At 41.9% G+C, this 19,199-nt stretch overlaps 1 protein-coding gene across 2 annotated transcripts in view; it reads left to right on the top strand.

Moving 5' to 3' along the window:
- The window catches only part of PLB1 (phospholipase B1), a 125,026-nt gene that overhangs the window by 20,762 nt on the left and 85,065 nt on the right, over nt 1-19,199 (top strand). For both annotated transcript variants that reach the window (XM_045009584.1, XM_045009585.1), the window contains 10 exons: nt 377-417; nt 1,590-1,633; nt 2,399-2,483; nt 3,474-3,525; nt 4,675-4,761; nt 6,501-6,563; nt 8,101-8,183; nt 9,512-9,590; nt 10,263-10,367; nt 12,994-13,089. In XM_045009584.1, coding sequence (XP_044865519.1) covers nt 377-417; nt 1,590-1,633; nt 2,399-2,483; nt 3,474-3,525; nt 4,675-4,761; nt 6,501-6,563; nt 8,101-8,183; nt 9,512-9,590; nt 10,263-10,367; nt 12,994-13,089 — 735 coding nt within the window. The remainder of the gene's footprint in view (nt 1-376; nt 418-1,589; nt 1,634-2,398; nt 2,484-3,473; nt 3,526-4,674; nt 4,762-6,500; nt 6,564-8,100; nt 8,184-9,511; nt 9,591-10,262; nt 10,368-12,993; nt 13,090-19,199) is intronic.

Here is a 19,199-nt window from a genome sequence, read left to right on the forward strand (position 1 = left end):
CCCTAGTGTACTTCCTAGAGTCTTGTTGACTTAAATGGACTTTGGATCATGTCCCCTGTTTGAAAGAGATTGGGCCAACAGAAACTTCAATATAGTTTAAAAAGTAGTTCATTCAGCTATAAAAAAGTGTGCTATTTCATCTTTTAAAACTCTTTTGATACATGGAATGTCCCATTAGAATGTACCAAAGCAATGGTCTCCAAACTGTAAGCAAACTGCCGTAAGGAAATCTTAATTATGTGTTGTAATTTAAAATGCAATGGAGAAAATGGCTATTTACCACAGTGACTATCTGAAATATAAAACTGGAGTATGACGGGGGTAGTCTACTATTTGCTTATTAATAACACTTTTATTGTTCCATGATTATTTACAGACCCCAGATTCTAGGATAGATCATGAAGATTTACTCCAAAGGTAACAGTGAACTTTCATCGGTTGGCACTGGCAACTGCTATGATGTCAATTTACACAGCTGCACATGACAGGGATGAGGACCAGATTCTAAACTCAGAAGTACCCAATTTTCATCCCATCCTCAAAATTGTTCTTGTGCCTGGGTGTGCAACAGCAGGGTAGAGATCTTGACTGAAAAATTAGAACCTGAGCTATGATGTCCCTAGTCATCCTTACTTAGTAGCTATAGTTTTTGCTTAAAGAGCACCTTTTACCCCAGGATGTCAGATCTTTTATAAATATTGAGTAAGCCTCATAAAAACTATGATGAAGCCTGCATAGTTAGTGGTATCACCCCCTGCTAACAGATGGGGGAAAACAGAGAAGGGACTTGCCCAAAGTCATACAGGGAGCCATTAGTAGAGTGAAGAATAGACTCCATGAGTCCTGATGCCTAGTCCCCTGCACTAACCTTGAGACCATATTCCATGGATGCTGGAATGATACCCAGTGCTCCTTGGCCATGTTTTATACTGTTGCATTACCACTCATCAGGGTTGTTACATTTGAAGTAAAATAAGAATCTGATCCTCAGTTGGTGCAGATCTATTTAGCTCCATTGCAGTCACTAGAGCTATGTCTGTTTACAACAGCTCAAGTTCTGGCCCTAAGTAAAAGTAGACTAAAATTTAAAAATTATACTTTTAACTATGCATGTAAAAACATACAAGCCCATTCACTGGTGTGTGCCATTGCAGGGCCAAATGCATTAACCAGGCACTGAAATTGTTAGTTTCCATGCATAAATGCAGCTACTTGCACACATATTATTTATGTAAATATTTAGCAGAGGGGTGCAAGTTAGATGGGAATAAGGTTGATAAGTTACGAACAAATACCATTGGGAACGAGTTGACAGTTGCTATTTCCTTTATCTTTACGTTAAGCCCTGAAATCAGTGTTCTGTTGTGACTCAGCAACAGCGGGTGGCATTACTAAAATCTAGGGAAAGCAGAGGAGACAGATCCTGTTGTGATGGGGAAGTGGTTTAGTGATTTTGTCAGCTGTTAGAAGAAACAGAGCTCTGAAGCTCCGGCCTTCTTATGTTAAGAAGAAATCAGTACTCAGCTGTAACATGATTTTGATTTATGAGAAATATGACAAATCAACTCAGGTTTTTCTTCTATTTATAGCCCAGAAAGGACCCTCCTTCAGGCGAGCATGGGAACACTATCAGGTGTGTCTTGCTGGGTTGTTCTCAACACTGAACTCTAGGGAAATCCATTGCCAGGTATCATTAAAAGCGTGGTTGGTCCTGCAGCTTTGCTAGGTTCTTTAGAGAGGGTGCAGCACCAGTGCATAGCGTAGCCATAGGTGGGGTGTCAGACTGATCTAGGGGAGGGCCACTCTGGAGGCAGAATGCAAATACCCTGGAGTGCAAGGGAATCTCACAGAATAGCTCTCCAGTGACCTCTCCAGCTGACATTTTGGATAGCACTGACTTGCTCTGGAGAGCGTTGTAGCCACCTCTCCTCGGGTGCAGAGAGGATCACCACAACATTGGGATTAGGGAGGGTACTCTTTCCATCTCCCCAAAATCTTCAAATGGAGCTATTTTTAATCTTGGAAGTCCCTGCAATGCTGGGGGAAGTTGGTTGTACATGTTCCCTGTAAATATCCACTATTCCATATAATGTGCCACGGCAGCCTAAATCCTGCTCTGCACACAGCAGCTGTTGCTAAAATTGGGAGATACACAATATCCAGACAGCACCAGGGGCTAGAACAAATAATTCCAACTTCATGCCACTGTTTCAAAACTCATAACACTGAGGAACAACATCACTGATAAGAGTGGAGGGTCCCTGATGTAGCATTTATAATACCTACCAAGAAGCCGGAGATCCTAGCAGTTTGTGGCTGATTTGATTCCATTAAGGGTGAAGTGGCAGAGCAGTAGTTCCCAGGATCTTGGAATATCCTGACTGTGTGTGTTGTTCAGCTCTTGTTAGCAGGTTTAACCCCTCTGTACTGCATCAGCCACTTCCTCTCAAAACTAGCGGAGCAGCATCAGGAACCAAAGCTACGTAAGTTCTTTTTTAGCTGAATAATGAATTTAGTGTTGGTGAAAGGTACAGGGCTGAAAGCCCCATGGGACTGAAGTCCTTTAACTGTACTCAAACATATACAGCAAGGGCAGGACAAGCTTCCCTAACACCAACCCTGCCAATGTGGCTCAACTTTCTCCTATCCTTAACGGGAGTGACACATGACTCTGTGGCCCAGGACTGGATTAACTCTCCTGCAGGCTCAGGGCAAGGTGCAGGCTCTGGCTGGGAGGGACTTGCCACAGTCAGTTCCTGGCCAGCGGTGCAGCAGGGCTCAGCCTGCCTGCCTGCCATAGCTCCACGCCACTCCCAGAAGTGGCCGGCTGCTGGCACGTCTCTGCGCACCCCTGGGGGTGAGGGGAACAGCATGTGCTGCCCACGCCTGAAGGTACCACCCCTGCAGCTCCTGCGGGGTCAGAGGTGGGGGCAGGGGCAGTGTGCGGAGCCACCTTCCCTCCACACCCCAGGGGCTGCAGAGACATGCCAGCAGCCGGCTGCTTCTGGGAATGGCATAGGACCATGGCATGCAGGCAGCCTGCCTGAGCCCTGCTGCGCCGCTGGACATTTTGCGACCCGGAGATCGCGATCGACTGGCAGAGGCTCCAGAATTGACAAGTTGATTGTGATTAACAGGTGGCTGACCACTGAGTTGTATATAATTATGGATGTATTTTTGTGGGGCCCGCCTTAGCTCAAGACGCTGGGCTGCAGCCCCTAAAGCCCCTGCATTAATCCGGCCCTTCTGTGGCCCATTTAACACACCAGATCTTTTGATTTCAGAGCAGCCCTCCCTTTTTGCATCAGCAAAACAATTTTGTGGGTTTGAATGGGGGGTAAACAGATGCCTAGCAACTTGACTGTGTCTTTGGATTTGTACTTAAGTCCCATGCTGTTCTTTTCAATGATTAGTTCAGCCAAAGTGTTCTTTAAAAATGACTTGACAATTTCTGCTTTCCTTTTGGGCAACAGAAGCATACTGGATCAAGCTAAAGAAATGGTGAAATGCATGAAAGAGAACCAGGTATGTTTAAAACACTCAGGACTTCAAAAAGCCTAACCATGAACACCAGCACTTTGGAGGGGTGGGGGTGAAAAGGGGAGGAAAGAAGGGAGGAAAAAATAGTCAAATTTCAAAACATTTTGAACTTCAAAATGTTGATGAAATGTTGAAGTTCAAGATATTTTTGACCAGTTCTATTGAACAAAAAACAAAGGGTCTGTTAGATGTGGAAAATGCTGCCTTTAAAAAAAAAACAAAACAAAAAAACTGTGGTTACTGAACTCCAGTGTTTCTATTAAAAACAAAATCAGACTTGCCATCCCAAAGAACCTACTGTTTGCTTCTGAAGATGTTTCTCCCTGTTTGTCATGATGTTCAAAATATTTGGTTAAAGTTAATCCTAGTTTGCCTCCTGCTAATGAAGGATGCTGGATTCCTATGATGGCATGTGGCCTGCTTAGGAATCCTGCTGGAATATAATGGAACTAAGTATGTCTCTCCCATTTCCTCATAGCAATTTAGGGTGGAATTATCACAGATGCCCACTGAGTCTGCTTTCACAAACATCAATGGTTGATTTCAATGAATGCAGCGTTAGGCCAATGATGAATGCTCTGAAAATCCTATTCTGAAGCTTCATGCATTAATTTCCTTGTATTCTGCCCCATTGTTTGGGTCTAAACAGTTGGAAACCTGTGACTTAGTAAAAGGGTCTTGGCCTAACTGGGAAATGTGGTTGTTCAACTGAGTGTGCTGCTCACTCACTATTTTCTGTGCTGGGAGCCCATGGCACTACATGGTCCTTGATGCTATGGGAGGGTGGCCCACAGGTGTTTGGGATTAGATTTAGCATAAAATCTGGTGAATTTGAATCTCCTGTGCAGCTGCTCTTGGGTATGTCTTGTGCAGCACAAGACTAATGTGGGTCGACAGGCCCCATACACCCATGTTCTCATGGCATCTGCATCACTCACAAGTGTTCAGCTGACTTGAACTCAGCTGATTCTGGTGGTTTTGGGTTTCTGTAAGAGGCGTCACTTAAACCCACAGGAAAGAGGGCTAACGGTTGGTGGGTGGGGAATGCCAGTGATGATCTGGGCTTTTACCTTCTCCCTAGCGCTACTGGTACACAATGCACCAACTGCTTTCTCTTGTGCTCTTTCCTTTCAGATGATAGATTTCCAAAAAGACTGGAAGCTAATCACAGTTTTCTTTAGTGCTGAAAACCGGTGTTCTTCCTGTGCCTCCACCCACCAGGTAAGCTGCCCAGAGTGTGGTCTAAGTCTGAGCGAGGAATCCCAGCTCTGACTATGGGACCTTGGGATTATTATGAGCACTGACCTAAAACCTCAGACGTACTGGAACCTAAATCTAAGAGTTACTCATCCAGTCAGGAAACAAACATACCATAAGACTCAAAACAGCTTGAGTTAAGAATATCATACCAGCTGCAGAGCAAGACTTACCCACAGATGCTACTGGTGAATAATTTCAAATAATGAATGAGAAGAGAGTGATATCTTTGCACAGATACTACAGCGGTGGGAACTATGTAAGTACCAAATACATTTTGTGAGCAGAGGAGGCATAAATTAATTCAATAAGTTATTCATTATGAATTTCTTGTCCACCTCAGCCCAGTACTCATTGAAGGAAAAATGCTACTCACTGAATCTCCAACAGCACCTGTCAGGGTTCCTTCCCCACTCTGAACTCTGGGGTACAGATGTGGGGACCCGCATGAAAGACCCCCTAAGCTTATTTTTACCAGCTTAGGTTAAAACTTTCCCAAGGCACAAATTCCACCTTGTCCTTGATCTGAGCATCGTCTAGTAGCACATTAAGTGATGTGACAATTCACTGCTAACATCGGCTGTGTCTTCATCATCCTGCTGAGGAGCTTCACCATTTGGGGGCACTCTGTCCACTGCAGTTTTACATTTGAGCATTTATATTTTGTACTCACCACTAAGCACCTGCCCGCTTGCCCAGCAAATTCAGCTGGGGTCAAATTCAAACTGGAGGGGTGAGTGAGTGGCAGATTCTCCCTCCTCTTGTCTCCTTGCTGAACCACCCCGGCTATCGAGAACTCTTATCTCTGGCTCATAAAGTTTCTTTGAAAAAGCAATTTCTCTGTGCCTTTGGTGCATCAAGTTGTATTAAATTGTCTGGTTTTTTGTTTGTTTTATTTGTTTGTTTTTAAATCCTATGAAATGATAAAGCCTGAACCATCTTCTCTTCCCCCCGAGGCTTTAATCAACCCTCTATAAATTACTCTCTTCAAGGAGTAGAGAGGAGAACTATCTATAAATTCTTGAGAGGAAGTAACACAAAAGGAAAGGAGGAATCGTTGAAGAGGTTAAAGGGGGCATAATAAGGAGTGAGCTGAAAAGGGGAAATTTAACCATGAGGTCAATTAGACTCAATGGAACATGTGCTAAGGAAAGTCACAGAAGCGCTTTTGCCAGAGGTGGCCAAGAGTGAATTGGATGAGGCATTTAAGAGGTTAAAATAGAGGCAATTCCCATGCTACACAAGGAGTGGATGATCTGTGACCAGAGTGTGTCTTCACGCAAAGAAGACAATAGCTGTATGAATATCATTTTCTGTTAGTAATGGCTTTGTTGAGGTAATCTGCTCTAAGGATGGCATAATAGGTCTCTTCCATGTCAGAGTCTTTAGATGAAAAAACTCTCTTTGAGGCTGTGATTTTTATGTTTAAGTTGTCTAATCATACCCAGTTAAATCATATTATTGGATCCTAGATTCCTCTTGCCTTAGGTGCTGAATAAAGCTGAATCCACAATGTGACTATTACCAGTAGCATCTCTGGTACATTAGCTAAATGAATGGAGCCCATCACTTCTGAGAAACATGTGACTTTTGCTTTTCCTGATGGTCTTGATGGTGGCTTGAATTGTCTTTTATCCAGCTCTGTGCCATGAGCACATGTATGTTTCCACACACCCCATTCTAAACTATTTCTCTCTTAACAGGATAACTGCTCCCTGGACAGCATGGAAAGACTTACCAGAGTCTTGGACTTCTTGTATCAAAAAGTAAGATCTCTTCACCAGGTTTAAGCCACTTACTGTACCTGACTCATTTGCCAGGTTACCCCAGATTCCCTGACTGAGGTACATGTACAGTTGCAAAGCTTCTGAGTTGGATTTTTAAAAGTGCCTCAGTCACTTAAGAGCACACGTCTCCTTGAATTTAATGGGATTTGTGCTTCTAAGTCAGTCACTTTTGAAAATCCAACCTTTTGTTAGCAAATATTTTATTCACATATACTTCGTATATATCACCATTTTAAAATATCTTTTCATCTATAAAGTGACAACTAGATGTTTTGGTGTCCAGCTAAGGCCTATGCACCACTTAAGTCCTGTTTTGACATCTTAATTGGTGCATTAACCTTGTGATCTCTTTGCACAGGAGTAAATTTCACACCTGTTGAGCCAGGCAGTACATGAAAATATTACATGTTTATTCGTTGATGTAAAATACAGGGTTCTTGGGGATTAGTCAAACAATCAGACTAACTAACACACAAGATGTCGATCCTCTAGCAATGACTGGTGCAGACCAAAGATGGGCATCATCCATTTAAAAAAATCATGTTGAGTTTTTTCCCCTTTCCATTTTTGTCTTAAAACCTCAGTACAAGTCATTTCCTGCTTTGTCCATCCACTGCTCCAGGCAAATCATTATTTCAGTGAAATGTGCTGCACCTAGACCATACGGCTTTATTAACACAACTAGCATTTATGAGTATATATCAATGGTAAAATAGAACCTTTCTATGTTTACTGTTAATCCTAGCTAAGGTATTTGTATAGCACCCATCAAGAATTGTTTTTTTTCTCTCTAACTAAGGTCTAATACATATGCAAAAACTATTACTCTTTGAATGTATTGGGCCAAACCCTGAAGCCTTTTAATAACTTTTTACTCAAATCTCATTCCACAACTCAGCTGTCACCAGCTTCAGTGAGAGTTTTGCCCAAGTCCCATTGGCTCATTATCATCAGAATCTCTTCCCTTCCCTTCTTATATTTCTGTTCATATCACTGATGCTCATAACAATGAGATCTTTATGCACATCCATTAGGAAAGCTACATCTTGATTTGGGAGAGAGGAGGTATGAGAGATTAGTGGGCCAGTGTAATAAGGAACATATCACCTCTAGGCCTTGCATACTTTGCTATCTAAATGGTAGTTCACCTGTTTGATTGCAGTCTAGATCAGTAGTAAATGACAGCTGTCATCACCTGGTGGTCCTTCCGTGATTTATGTAAAATGAGTTGATTGGCCACAGTTCACAACCTGTCTTCTCAAACTAATGTTACCCTGGCTGGCAGTCACAGGAGGAGGGCCAAGGACTGAATTAGCCATGACTGAGATCACTGATTCTTTGAGAGGGTCCCTCCTGGTCAGGGGTGATATACATTGATGAGGCAGTTCGGAGGAAGCTGTACCAGTTCTGTGAATAAGTAGAAATCTTCACAGGCAATAAGAGTATTATTTTAAAAATGAATGAAAAGCTCTAACTGCAAATTCTGCATGTTCATTTTCTACCTCTGTTGCTGTAGGTCCCCAAAGCCTTTGTAAACCTGGTGGATTCCACTGAGTTCAGAATCTTCTCTCTTTCACACAGCGATCAGAATAAAATCAGGTAAAGAGATGTTCTTTGAACTACGTAAGGGCCATGATCTCCCTTTAGTGTTCCTGATAGTGTACTGTATTCCCCTCTCCCCAAAACATGGCAAGAATGCTTACCTATTGACTGCACGGTATGTACTAGGGTCTTGTGAGCAGTGCATTTAAAGTTTTTTCAGATGCCTTTAGTACCTAGCAAAATGAAATTCAGCACATTAACACTCAATGTTTTCCCACAGAAAATTTCTCATTAATGGCAAATAAATTCTAGATCCCAGAAGCCATGAATCTCTGAAAGACTCTAAGATTCTAGAAGCCACAATGTTCAAAAAGGAATATTCTTTGGATTAAAATATTTTATAAACAGCCATAACTACTTATATAGCCATCTTGAAGCACTTCACAAGCTTGCATAGGAGACATTCCACCCATCAGTGAAATGTTCCATGCCAAAGGAGTATTGGCAATTACATAACAGCTTAGCAATGCTACACTGAAGTTTAGGTCAAGAACAAAGCTATTTAAGTCAAGAAGAGAAAGATCCCTTCTCCAATAGAGATTGCAAGGGGAGATTAAGAAAGCAAAATCTGATGACCAACATTTGAATTTGGCCAGTACACCAGGGTCTACCCCTCTACTCTTGTAAAAAGTGCCATGTGATCTTTAATAACTTCAGGGCATCAGTTTTACATTTCACTCAAAAGATGGAGTAAATAGCCATTGCATAGAAATAGGTAGGTAGAGAGGCCAGATGTGCCTGCTTTAGCCACCAATAAGACTTCATTGAGTTATGGGTTGAATTTGGCTCAGTGTTTACCAGCAGTTCACAAATGATAATTCGTGTAGTATAACGTATGGTGTGAGAATAACGGCACAGCTTGAGGGCTGCTACCACAATATTAAGGCAATAGTTCCTATGCAAAGTATTGCAAGAATTCAGTTTGCTAATGAGACGGGAAATGGAAATGTTTGAAAGCTAATGCTAAATTATCTGCAGCAGCTAATTCAAGTACGAGAGTGATGCCCACTTGACAGACCCTGAACTAAACCAAGCCAGGTGTATTTGCCAGCTGAATAGGTTCAAAAGCCAAGAAGCTGTCCAAAGCAATGATTATGGAAACCAATATAATTCTGGGATAAAGTGGAAGAGCAATGTGTCCCATGTGGTTTCTGGTCTTTGTCAATATGCAGCTTTCTGCATTGATGCTTACTGGGCCTTCAAACTTATTCTGACACATGACAGTCAGTGGCATGTTAGAGTTCCAGCCATGTCCCTATCAAGCGAAAATTTTTACCTGAAAGTAACCTGAAAGTATTGGGGTGTTTTGGTTTTTCATTCTGCAGTAATGCATCCAGGACGCCATGTAACTGTGTTGACAAAGACTCCAAACTTGATGACATCATATTGAGATGGTCCTACCAGGTATGGCTTTTTCCATGTTTCTTGTTTTTTGTTCTAGGTTGGTAAAGGTAGACTGCTATGCTCACGTTCAAGGTTAGGGAGATGAGAGGTTATCTGTCTAATACAAATGTCACCAGATCTGTGATTATGGGGTAACCTATTCTGGCATCAGTAGCATGTGAGAGTAATATAATAGTATAATTAAGCAATCTCAGCACCTCTTGTAGATGCCAATGATTTTATAGCTCGTAGTAACATATGATTTGCCATATCTAATTAGAGCAATGGTCCTTCTAGTCCAGTATCTTATCTCTGGTACTGACAAATGTCAGATGATTTAGAGGAAGCTGGAAACTTCCTATAATACAAGTGGCCGAATGTGCTACTATCTTGTGTCTCTAATTCCTTCTACAAGCTGCAGGGAACCAGTTTTTATTCTTAAGCATGAGATTTGATTACCTCCCTTAGCTGCTTTAAGAAAATGGTGTTAATCCAATGCAATTCTCTCAGAGCCACAGGGAAATTTCTAATTGTGGCATAAAATGTTGTCTTTGGCTACATCATTTGATTATTGTGGTTTACTAGGGATGGAGATGACCTTAAATTCATTTAAGCCATGGATAAACTGTACTGTGGTCTCTCCAGCCACATGCTGGTGCTGATCCTGTTAAATGGTTGTTATCTATCATTTAGAGTGACTTGGAAAAGCTGCTGAAATCTGGGAGGTATGATGTGAGGGACGACTTCACCATTGTTCTGCAGCCTTTCCTCCAAGAAATAAATCTGCCTCATAGAACGGTGAGTGAACATCACCATTCTTCTCCTTTCTAGGTCACCTTTGGTGACACAACTACAGAAATATTCAGCTGGTCCTTTCACAGAATCATAGAATACTAGGGTTGGAAGAGACCTCAGGGGGTCATCTAGTCCAATCCCCTGCTCAAAGCAGGACCAACACCAATTAAATCATCCCAGCCAGGGCTTTGTCAAGCCAGGCCTTAAAAACCTCTACAGATGGAGATTCCACCACCTCCCTAGGCTATCAAATCCCCCCTCTCTCTTCTCTTCTGCAGACTAAATAATTCCAGTTCCCTCAGCCTCTACTCGTAAGTCATATCCTCAGCCCCCTAATCATTTTCGTTGCCCTCCGCTGGACTCTTTCCAATTTGTCCACATCGCTTCTGTAGTGGGGGGACCAAAACTGGACACAATACTCCAGGTGTGGCCTCACCAGTGCCAAATAGAAGGGAATAATCACTTCCCTTGATCCGCTGGCAATGCTCCTACTAATACAGCCCAATATGCCATTGGCCTTCTTGGCAACAAGGGCACACTACTGACTCATATCCAGCTTTTTGTCCACTGTAATCCTCAGGTCCTTTTCTGCAGAACTGCTGCTTAACCAGTCGGTCCCCAGCCTGTAGCAGTGCATGGGATTCTTCTGTCCTAGGTGTAGGACTCTGCACTTGTTCTTGTTGAACCTCATCAGATTTTTTTTTTTGGCCCAATGCTCCAATTTGTCTAGGTCACTCTGGACTGTATCCCTACCCTCCAGTATATCTAGCTCTCTCTCTCCCAGTTTAGTGTCATCTGCGAACTTGCTGAGGGTGCAATTAATCCCATCATCCAGATCATAAAGTTGTTGAACAAAACTGGCCCCAAGACCGACCCCGGGGGCACTTCGCTTGATAGTGGCTGCCAACTAGACACTGAGATGTTGATTACTACCCACTGCGCCCAACAATCTAGCCAACTTTCTATCCACCTTATAGTCCATTCATCTGATCCATACTTTTTTAACTTGTTGGCAGGAATACTGTGGGAGACTGTTTCAAAAGCTTTGCTAAAGTCATGACAACTGGCTCTGTGGATATGGGGAAAACAGCGGATGTGAGATATCTTGACTTTAGCATAGCTTTTGAAACAGTCTCCCACAGTATTCTTGCCAACAAGTTAAAAAAGTATGGATCAGATGAATGGACTATAAGGTGGATAGAAAGTTGGCCTGAGTGAGAGACAAACTCATTGTGGATGTTATCTGGATCAGGAGTTGATGTACAGTCCAGTCATGCTCTTGATTGGTAAAGGCAGCCATTGGGTTCATGTCCACTCCCAGAGACTGCCATCTCTCAGCAACCAACCATCATTTTAACTGCACAGCTGAAGGCTTTATCTCAGTTAGGAGCTCTACCACTGGCCACCAGCTGGGATGCAATGGAGTTTTCTGTGATTGGCTATTCTCTTTTGTCCAGACTATAATCTCCATTCAGTCTTTTAATAATTTGCCAGGCTTTTGACCACAATGCATGAAGTTCAGTTTGGAAAAAGTTTCTTTCTATTGCTATTGTCTGGTTTGATCTAGAAGGTGAAAAAGGTCTCTACTTTTATAACCTTGTGTTTGTTCTTGGGGGATTTAAATTTCTGATATAATCTGACTGCATCAGATGACCATCTAGGAATAACTTTAACTTTGATGGAATCCCTGAAGTATAGATTTCATTGAAGCAGATAGAACTTTATTGCAGAAAGGTTAGTAATAGGGAGGCTGTGGAATCCCTGTCATTGTAGGTTTTTTAAGAATAGATTAAATAAACACCTGTCAGGGATGGCCTAGATATATTTGGTCCTGCCTCCGTGTGGGAAGAATGGACTTATTAGATGACCTCTTGAGATCCCTTCCAACTCTACATTTTTATGATTCTGCCACTGGAATTTGTGGTCTGTTGCTGTCTAGTTTTTAAATTTTCAGTCATTTTCAGTTCTTCGACGCACATGATTTTAAGAATTAGACTGTGACAGCACAGGCTTTCAGCTACTAGCTGTTTTTAAATGTAAAGCTATATTGCACTTGGTTTCTTCATTTACTTTGATATACTACAAAGCTGCCTAGACCTGCAGGATGTTGTGCATGAGCTACTAACATCTTTCAAACACTGTGGCTTTTACTTGAAAAATATTGTACTATATGTGCTATCAAAAGGTCACAATCAAGTTCTTTAGGCCAGTGATTTTAAAATACCCTTAAACATCAGCTTAGAGAAATAGCTCTTTTTTCCAAACCAGGCTCTGTTAATCCTATTAGCATATTCTTCCTCAACCTGCACATGTGACTCTCGCTATCACTACTTGCTTTGCAGTTACTCTGATCTTCCTGCTATATCATGGAATTTATTGCCTTTTTGGAGCTGCCTCCTAGTACCAAGTACATCAGTCACATCTCAGAACGGTGTCCTGTTCTGTCTCTACTCAGAGGCTGCAGTGGAGGTCAGCTTCTGGTGCATGTCTACTTGTTCAGATTATTTTAAAAATGTGTTTTTCCAGTGCTGAGTATCATTTTCTCCTCCAAGCATTGGTTCTAGGCCTTATGCATAAATGAGGTAGCACTGTTCCACCATGTCCTATTCTAAAATACTTTCTCTTCCAGGGCTGGCAGGTTAATGGCACTTCCATACCAAAGACGCCAGAGGAAATTACTGAAGAGGAGTGCTCTGCCTTGGGCGTGGGACTCTGGAACAACATGGTAAGAAGTGTTGAAGATGTTAGGGCTGATTAGGCTTAGCACAAATGCCTGGAACCTCAAAGCCAGCCAGTCCTTAAGTAGGGAGGGTTCTGTCATTAGCAGTACTGCGAGGAATGGGGGAAGCTGATGGAAAGCTCCCTCATAGCTACCACCCTCAGACAGGTAGGGAGACTACCAGGGGCGGCTCCAGGCCCCAGCACGCCAAGCGCGTGCTTGGGGCGGCAAGCCACGGGGGGCGCTCTGCTGGCTCCGCAAGGGCAGTAGGCAGGCTGCCTCTGCGGTTTGCCTGCGGAGGGTCCGCTGGTCCCGCAGCTTTGGCGGACCTCCCACAGGTGTGCCTGCGGAGGGTCCGCTGGTCCTGCAGCTTCAGAGGACCTCCCGCAGGCTGCGGGAGGTCCGCCGAAGCCGCGGGACCAGCGGACCGTCCGCAAGCAAGCCGCGGAAGGCAGCCTGCCTGCTGTGCTTGGGGCGGCAAAATTCCTAGAGCTGCCCCTGGAGACTACTCTATATTTAAAGGTGTAGTACAGAGTCCAGAATGACCTCTCCTCTGGCTTCTCTCACAGGGTCACAGCTCAGCTACACAGAACCCCATTCAGGAGAATGCATCCGGGTCTTGGCCTGGCCTTCCAGTTCCTAAACTGATGTTATAACAGTTATAACATTACAGTGCTGAGCATAATGGGGTCCTAATCTGCAACTGGGGCTCCTACGTACTACGTACAAATAATAATATATTCTTTTATACCATTTTGCCAAAATGTTCCTATTTTGAGTTGGATGGTTGGTCTGGAAGCTCCTCCATTTCTGCCTCAAGGCTTGGATCCAGGATAGACAGACTCCTTACAGCTGCAGAAGGCTGCAAATGTCTCTCTCTGGCGACTGGTGCTTCAAAGAAACACGGACACTCCTAACCCCAGAGCATAAGAGCTAAAAGGCAATTTGCATTCACAAAATTTTTTTTTTTGCACCTGTCTAAAGTGAAATCTGGTCCCAGTGTTTTGTGGGTTGTTTTTTTTTTTGTTTTTTTGTTTTTTTTTTTGAGGAGGAGCAGATATTCATGAATGAACCAGATGCTGGCATCTAAAATTAAAAATGTTATAGAATTTTTTTTTTAAACTAAGGGCTGGGGGAAAAGCCAACAGGTGCAGAGGAGCTGTTCAGGTGGAGACATCCCCTACGGATGAATTTATTAACTAGTGAAGAATAGTCTAACATAAGAGTCCCATTTAAATATAACACATGAAGGCAAGCAACTGAATATTGACAAAATGTGCTTATATACAAAGACTAGAAGTCTAAATGCTAAGATGGGTGAACTAGCATGCCTGGCATTAAAGAATGATATTGATATAAAAGGCATTGTGGAAACTTGGTGGAATGAGGATAATCAGTGGACATGGTACTACCAGGTTGCAATATATATCTGAGAATGACAGAGTAGATCGTGCTGGTGGGAGAGTGGCACTATATGTGAAACAAAGCCTAAGTAAAAATCTTAAATAAATCAAACTGTACCATAGAATCTCTATGGATAGAAATTCGATGCTGGAACAATAAGAGTAGAGAAGTAGGAATTTATACTGATCACCTGCCCAGCATGGTGCCTTTAGAATGCTCAGGGCAATTAGAGAGGGTTCAAAGGCAGAAAATGCAATAATAATGGGGGATTTCAATTATCCACGTATTGACAGGGTATGTATAACCTAAGGAAGGGATGCAGAGATACAATTTCCTGAGCAGCTTATCATGGGTGCAACAAGGGGAGAGGCAATATCTTAAAAGAAGCTCAAACTAACAACTGCAAATAAACAAAACAGAGACACACCCCCCCCCGCCCAATGTAGGATAGCTAAACAGCAGAGTAAAAGAGGCAGTTACAGGCAAAAAAGCAACCCTCAACAATAGAAAGGAGTATAGATTCTGGCAGGTTTAGTGTAAAAGTATAATTAGGTAAGCCAAGATGGGTGAACTAGAGTGCCTAGTATTAAATGGGGATATTGATATAATAGGCATCACAGAAACCTGGTGGAATGAGGATAATCAATGGGACACAGTAATACCAGGGTACAAAATATATCGGAAGGACAGACCAGGTCTTGCTCGTGGGGGAGTGGCACTATATGTGAAAGAAAGCATAGAATCAAATGAAGTAAAAATCTTAAATGAACTAAACTGTACTATAGAATCTCTATGGATAGTAATTCCATGCTTGAAAAGTAAGAATATAGCAGTAGGGCTATATTACAGACCATCTGACCAGGATGGTGTTAGTGACTCTGAAATACTCAGGGAGATTAGAGAGGCTATTAAAATAAAAAAACTCAATAATAAAGGGGGAGGGATAGCTCAGTGGTTTGAGCATTGGCCTGCTAAACCCAGGATTGTGAGTTCAATCTTGAGGGGGCCATTTAGGGATCTGGGGCAAAAATCTGTCTGGGGATTAGTCCTGCTCTGAGCAGGGGATTAGACTAGATGATCTCCTGAGGTCCCTTCCAACCCCAATATTCTATGATTCACTTAAATAATGGGGGCTTTCAACTATCCCCATATTGACTGGGTACATATAACCTCAGGAAGGGATGCTGAGATAAAGTTTCTTGACACCTTAAATGACTGCTTCTTGGAGCAGCTAGTCCTGGAACCCACAAGAGGAGAAGCAATTCTTGATTTAGTCCTAAGTGGAGCACAGGATCCGGTCCAAGAGGTGAATATAGCTGGACCACTTGGTAATAGTGATCATAATATAATTAAATTTAACATCCCTGTAGTGGGGAAAACTCCACAGTGGCCCAACACTGTAGCCTTTAATTAAAGAAATGGGAACTACACAAAAATGAGGAAGTTAGTTAAACAGAAATTAAAAGGTACAGTACCAAAAATAAAATCCCTGCAAGCTGCATGGAAACTTTTTAAAGATACCATAATAGAGGCTCAACTTAAATGTATACCCCAATTTAAAAAACATAGTAAGAGAACCAAGACGAGCCACTGTGGTTAAACAACAAAGTAAAAGAAGCAGTGAGAGGCAAAAAGGCATCCTTTTAAAAAGTGGAAATTAAATCCTAATGAGGAAAATAGAAAAGAGCATAAATTCTGGCAAATGAAGTGTAAAAATATAATTAGAAAGACCAAAAAAGAATTTGAAGAACAGCTAGCCAAAGACTCCAAAAGTAATAGCAAACATTTTTTTAAAATCAGAAGCAGAAACCTGCTAAACAACCAGTGGGGCCACTGGACTATCATGCTGCTAAAGGAGCACTCAAAGACGATAAGGCAATTGCAGAGAAACTAAATTAATTCTTTGCATTGGTCTTCACTGTTGAGGATGTGAGAGAGATCCCCAAACCTGAGCCATTCCTTTTGGGTGACAAATCTGAGGAACTGTCCCAAATTGAGGTGTCATTAGAGGAGGTTTTGGAACAAATTGATAAACTAAACAGTAATATGCCTCCAGGACCTGATGGTATTCACCCAAGAGTTCTGAAGGAACTCAAATGTGAAATTGCAGGACTACTAACTGTCATCTGTAACCTATCATTTAAATTAGCTTCTGTATCAAATGACTGGAGGATAGCTAATGTGACACCAATTTTTAAAAAGGGCTCCAGAGGTGACCCTGGCAACTACAGGCCAGTAGACCTCACTTCAGTACCAGGAAAATTGGTTGATACTATCTTAAAGAACAAAATTGTCAGACATATAGATGAACATAAATTGATGGGAAATAGTCAACATGGTTTTTGTAAGGGGAAATCATGCCTCACCCATCTACTATAATTCTTTGAGGGGGTCAACAAGCATGTGAACAAAGGAGATCCAGTGAAGACAGTGTATTTAGATTTTCAGAAAGCCTTTGACAAGGTCTCTCACCAAAGGCTTTTAAGCAAAATAAGCAGCCATGAGATAAGAGGGAAGGTTCTCTCATGGATTGTTAACTGGTTAAAAGATAGGAAACAATAGATAGAGGTCTATTAAAATCATGAGTGGTATAGAGAAAGTAAATAAAGAAGTGTTATTTTTTCCTTCTCATAATACAAGAACAAGAGGCCACCAAATTAAATGAATAGGTAGCAGGTTTAAAACAAATACAATAAAGTATTTTTTCACACAATGCACTGTCAACCTCTGGAACTCCTTGCCAGAGGGTGTTGTGGAGGCCGATACTATAACAGGGTTCAAAAGGGAGCTAGATAAGATTAATGGAAGATAGGTCCATCAATGGCTAATAGCCATTGATGGACCTGAATGGTGTCCCTAGCCTCTGTTTGCCAGAAGCTGGGATTGGGTGACAGGGCATGAATCACTTGATGATAACCTGTATGTTCATTCCCTTTGGGGCACCTGCCATTGGCCACTGTCAGAGGACAGGATACTGGGCTTGATGGACCTTTGGTCTGACCCACTATAGGCCATTCTTATGTTCTTAAGAAAGAATTTGAAGAACAATTAGCTTAGGACTCAAAAATTAACAGCAATTTTTTAAAAGTACATCAGAAGCAGGAAGCCTGCCAAACAATCAATGGGGCCAATGGATGATCAAGCTGCTAAAGGAGCACTCAAAGAAGAAAAGGCTGTTGGGGAGAAGCTAAATGAATTCTTTGCATTGGTCTTTTCTGTAGAGTATACAGGGGAGATTACCACTCCTGAGCCATTCTTTTTAGGTGACAAATCTGAGGAACTGTCACAGGTTGAGGTGTCAATAGAGGAGGTTTTTCAATAAATTCATAAATTAAACAATAAATAACAAGGTCCAGATGGTATTCACCCAAGAGTTCTGAAGGAACTCAAATATAAAATTGCAAATCTAACTGTGGTATGTAACCTATCGCTTAAATCAGCCTCTGTACCAAATGACACCATTTAAAAAAAAAAAAAAGACTCCAGAGGTGATCCTGGGCATTACAGCCAATAAACCTAATTTCAGTACCAGGCTAATTGGTTGAAACTATAGTAAAGAACAGAATTATTAGACACATAGATGAACATGATATGTTGGTGAACAGTTAAAATGGCATTTGTAAAGGGAAATTATGCCTCATCAATCTACTAGAATTTTTTGAGGGAGTCAACAATCAGGTGGACAAGGGGGATACAATGTATTTGGGCTTTCAGAAAGCCTTTGACAAGGTCCCTCATCAAAGGCTCTGAAGCAAAATAAGAAGTCATGGGATAAGAGGGAAAGTCCTCTCATGGATTAGTAACTGATTAAAAGTCAGGAAACAAAGGGTAAGAATATATGGTCAGTTTTCACAATGGAGAGAGGGCTGGGTCCCCCAAGATTCTGTACTGAGACCTGTGCTATTCAAAATACTCATAAAATGATCTGAACAAGGGGGTGAACAGTGAGGTGGCAAAATGTGCAGATAGTTAAGTCCAAAGCTGACTGCAAAGAGTTACAAAGGGATCTCACTAAACTGGATGATTAAACAGCTAAAAACAGATGAAATTCAATGTTGATAAATGCAAAGTAATGCACTTTCAAAAAATAATACCAAGTATACATACAACATAATAGGGGCTAAATTAGCTGTTCCTACTCATGAAAACATCATCATGGATAGTGCTCTGAGAACCCCCACTCAATGTGCAGCAGCTCTCATCAAAGCTAAGAGAATTTTAGGAACTAGTAGCAAAGGGATAGGTAATAAAACAGAAATATCATAATGCCACTATATAAATCCATGGTATGTCCACACTGTGAATACTGCATGCAGTTCTGGTCAGCCCATCTCAAAAATAATATATTAGAATTGGCAGAGGTGCAGAGAAGGTGCAACGAAAATGATGAGGGGTATGAAACAGCTTCTATATGAGGAGAGATTAAAAAGATTGGTATTCTCCTTAAAATGGAGATGACTAAGGGGCAATATGATAGATGGTTTTGAGCAAGTGAATAGGGCAGTGTTATTTACCACTGCACATAACACAAGAACTAAGGGTTCATGAAAGATAGGTCCACCAATGGTTATTAGCCAAGAGGGTCAGGGACGCTACCCCATGCTTTGGGATTCCCTAAACCTCCAACTGCCAGAAGCTGAGCATGAAATACAGATCACTGGAAACTGCCCTATTCTGTGCTTTCTCTCTGAAGCATTTGGCATCAGCTACTG

The sequence above is a fragment of the Mauremys mutica genome, chromosome 3 (genome assembly GCF_020497125.1).
Source record: "Mauremys mutica isolate MM-2020 ecotype Southern chromosome 3, ASM2049712v1, whole genome shotgun sequence".
NCBI lineage: Eukaryota > Metazoa > Chordata > Testudines > Geoemydidae > Mauremys > Mauremys mutica.